General features: G+C 41.2%; 1 protein-coding gene across 1 annotated transcript in view; it reads right to left on the reverse strand.

Annotated features, from left to right (window-relative positions):
- The window catches only part of REXO5 (RNA exonuclease 5), a gene marked incomplete at its 3' end in the record, with an annotated part of 23,019 nt that overhangs the window by 11,806 nt on the left and 7,745 nt on the right, over positions 1-3,468 (reverse strand). The window contains 2 exon segments of the mRNA XM_008061197.2: positions 1,187-1,307; positions 2,421-2,595. Of these exon segments, the coding sequence (XP_008059388.2) occupies positions 1,187-1,307; positions 2,421-2,595 (296 nt within the window).

Consider the following 3,468-nt stretch of genomic DNA (forward strand, 5'->3'; position numbering starts at 1 on the left):
TGTGTTAAGTGCTAGGAATCAGAAGAAAAGGAAACAAACCTTCTACTTTCTTAGAACTTACATTTTGGTTTCATTACTCACCTTCATTGCTAAGCAAACCATTACTGGTTCACATGAATTGCCTCTCCTCTGGCAGTCATGTCTTCAAATCTAGGCTTTAGGCAGACTGCCTAAGCCCATTGTCATTTTTGGTTCTGATGCTTTCCATGTCATGTGACTAAAAACCCTTTATCAAATTGGAAAGTATTTCACAACCAAAAAGGTTTGAGTGGGGGGGGGAAACAAAGCAAGCATGGGATTTTTCTGTTCTTGACCTGATTTCACATATTCCTGACCCCTAAAGATAAGTCCTGAATTGATGAAATTTAGAGCTTAAGATTAATTTTTTTTTTTTTTTTTGAGTTGGAGTCTCACTCTGTTGCCCAGGCTGGAGTGCAGTGGCTGCTCCCGGCCACCGCAGCCTCGACCTGCTGGGCTCTGCCATTCCTTCCGCTTCAGTCCTCCAAGTAGCCGGAATTACAGGCATGCGCTACCACGCCCGGCTGATTTTTTGATTTATTGTAGAGATGAGGTCTCGCTGCCCAGGCGGGTCTCGAACCCGCGGGCTCAGGCAATCCACTCACCCCAGCCTCCCAAAGGCGCGGGATTACAGGCTGAGCCACCGAGCCCGGTTTACGTAAAGCATTCTAATGCAGTGCCTGGCCCAGTAACTGCTAGCTACTTTTATTATGCCTGTTACTTCAGTGAAGCTTTTCCTGTCTCCCTCCCCTAAATCCCGAATCAATCTCTTTCCATTATCTTTTCTTAGCCGTGCATTTCTACATTCTTGCTTACAGTTGCATATAGGCCTTTTTTTTTTTTTAACAGCCTTCTTCCTTTTTTTTTTTTTTTTTTTTTGAGTTGGAGTCTCACTCTGTCGCCCAGACTGGAGTGCAGTGGCTGCTCCCGGCCACCGCAGCCTCGACCTGCTGGGCTCCGGCGATCCTTCCGCCTCAGCCTTCCAAGTACCTGGAATTACAGGCAGGCGCTACCAGCCTGGCTAACTTTTTGATTTATGGTAGAGGTGAGGTCTCACCCAGTTGCCCAAGCGGGTCTCGAACCCGCGGGCTCAGGCAATCCACTCACCTCAGCCTCCCAGAGTGCTGGGATTACAGGCTGACCCACCGGGCCTGGCTCAGATACTCACTTTTAATGTTCTGAAATCCAAGCCTACAGCATCAGCAGTAAGCAATGCTTTTAATTGCCTCTGTACATCTTTAAGTTTGGTCATCATTGGGTTAAGAATCTTCTTTGTGATTCCTGAAAAGCTTTCAATAAAAAAAGGAGCAATGGACAGCCTGGGATATTAATAAGTTTTCCTCCCTAGGAAGTCAGTTCAAAAAGAATATTTTTAAAAATTATATTTAATATATGTTGTGCCCAAAAGTTGAAAATACAAATAAGAGGAAATTAAAAATTGGTCATAATCCTACCACCCAGAGATAATCACCTTTTACATTTTATTAAATATCCTTTCCTATTTCTGGTACATATATATTAATGTGTGTATTTCTTATAAAAATACAACCACAATACATGAGCTGCTTTATGACATGAGTCTGTCCAAGTTTTCACATCAATAAATCTATTTTAGGACATCCTTTAAATGGTTAGAGTACCCAGCATATAGATATAGCTAATTTTAAATAATACCCTACTTTCAGATATTTATATTCTCATATTTGGAATGTCAATACTGTGAAAAACAATACTTGTATACACATCTTTGCCACGTGATTATTCCCTAAGAATACTGTCTAATCATCAAGTCCGCTTAGCAGGACAGTCTTTATTACTATCAAAGCCTCTTGGTGCCTAAGTAAGCATGAATCCATAGGTGCAACTTCAGTAGATGGAAACAGTAATGTTTCACTAGTTTGTTCTTTGCCTAGTCACTGTATGTACATTCTGAAATTACATGCTAATCTTTGGAAAACCCGATTAACATTTTGAGCTTTAAATTTCTGTTATGGAAAAAAATTAGTTTTGTTTTGGTTTGGGGGGCAAGGCAGATTAAATTCTAGGATCATTTGACTACCAAATGATGATTTCAGATTTTCAGTTGAGGACTTATTAGAAAGCAAATCTCCAACTGCTTGGCAGTTGCAGATAATAATTACTATCTGCCTAGAACAAGAAAGACAATATTCTGCTGACTTATGGTCACAAGAAGATTACAGAACAAGAAGGGCAAGAGCTATATACTGACATTGTGCAATTTCAGTATTAAAATACACTGATGTGATGCCCCAGCTTCTGCTCTGATAATATTTAAGTAGATAAAACTTAACTAAAACAGAAGCTGAGGGCCATTCCTATTAAGCCTTATTCCATTCTAGTCTGACAGTGCTCAGAAGAGCTGAGGGCAAAGTGAAAAATACCTGGTGAGGTAGTCCAGAATCTTGTGGTCAGGTTTGACCAGTTGTTCATCCATAATACAGAAGCCTCCTTTAGCAACCAGTGAGATGCAGGTTAGTTCTCTTCCCTTGGATGTGAGACACTGAAGACCAAGATATAGCCATCTTGCTGAACTGTGGAGGCTATTGCTGCTTCTCACTATTCACAATGTCAACTGCCACCTACTCTAATCTACTGGGGCCTCTGCAGCAATAACACCAACTTTTGCTTACTAGAGGATTCAGCATAAATGAAATTAAAGCTAGGCAGGCTACTGAATGTTACTCTTATGGGAATTAACATATTGCAATTTCTCTGGGAAGGATGTGTTCAAGGAAGATGAATGCAAATAATATTAAACATAATTATATCTAACATTATGGAGTGTGCATTATTCTATTATCATCTAGTGCTATACTAAGCATTGTATATACACCACCTCATAATAACCTTTTGAGGTAGTCTTTATTATTATCCCTACTTCATAGAGGGAGAAGCTAAGGCTGAGAGAGGTTAGGGGGTTTGCAAAAGGTAATGTAGTACAGAAGGTCGAGGCTGCCATGATCTGTGACCATGCCACTGCACTCCAGCATGAGTGATAGAGCAAGACCCCAACTCAGGAAAAAAAAAAGAAAGAAGAAAAAGACATGAATAAACTTCTAGTAATGTACAAAGACCTGATTAAATATAGTAAGTAGTTAGAAAACGTATGTGATATCTGTTCATGTTGAAATACAGATTAGGCTGGGCACGGTGGCTCACGCCTATAATCCCAGCACTTTGGGAGGCCCCAGTGAGAGGATTGCCTAAGTCCCAGGTTCAAGACCAGCCTGGACAACTCAGCTAGACCTCATCTCTCCAATAAATCAAAAACTTAGCCAGGTGTGGTAGCTCACACCTGTAGTTCCAGCTACTTGTAATGCTAAGGCACAAGGATTGCCTGAGCCCAGCAGGTCGAGAGGTTGCAGTGGCTGTGAGCATGCTACTACACTCCAGCCTGGGTGACAGAGTGAGACTCCTACTCAAAAAAAA

The sequence above is a fragment of the Carlito syrichta genome, unplaced genomic scaffold (assembly GCF_000164805.1).
Source record: "Carlito syrichta isolate Samal-C Ts95f unplaced genomic scaffold, Tarsius_syrichta-2.0.1 Scaffold305142, whole genome shotgun sequence".
Lineage (NCBI taxonomy): Eukaryota > Metazoa > Chordata > Mammalia > Primates > Tarsiidae > Carlito > Carlito syrichta.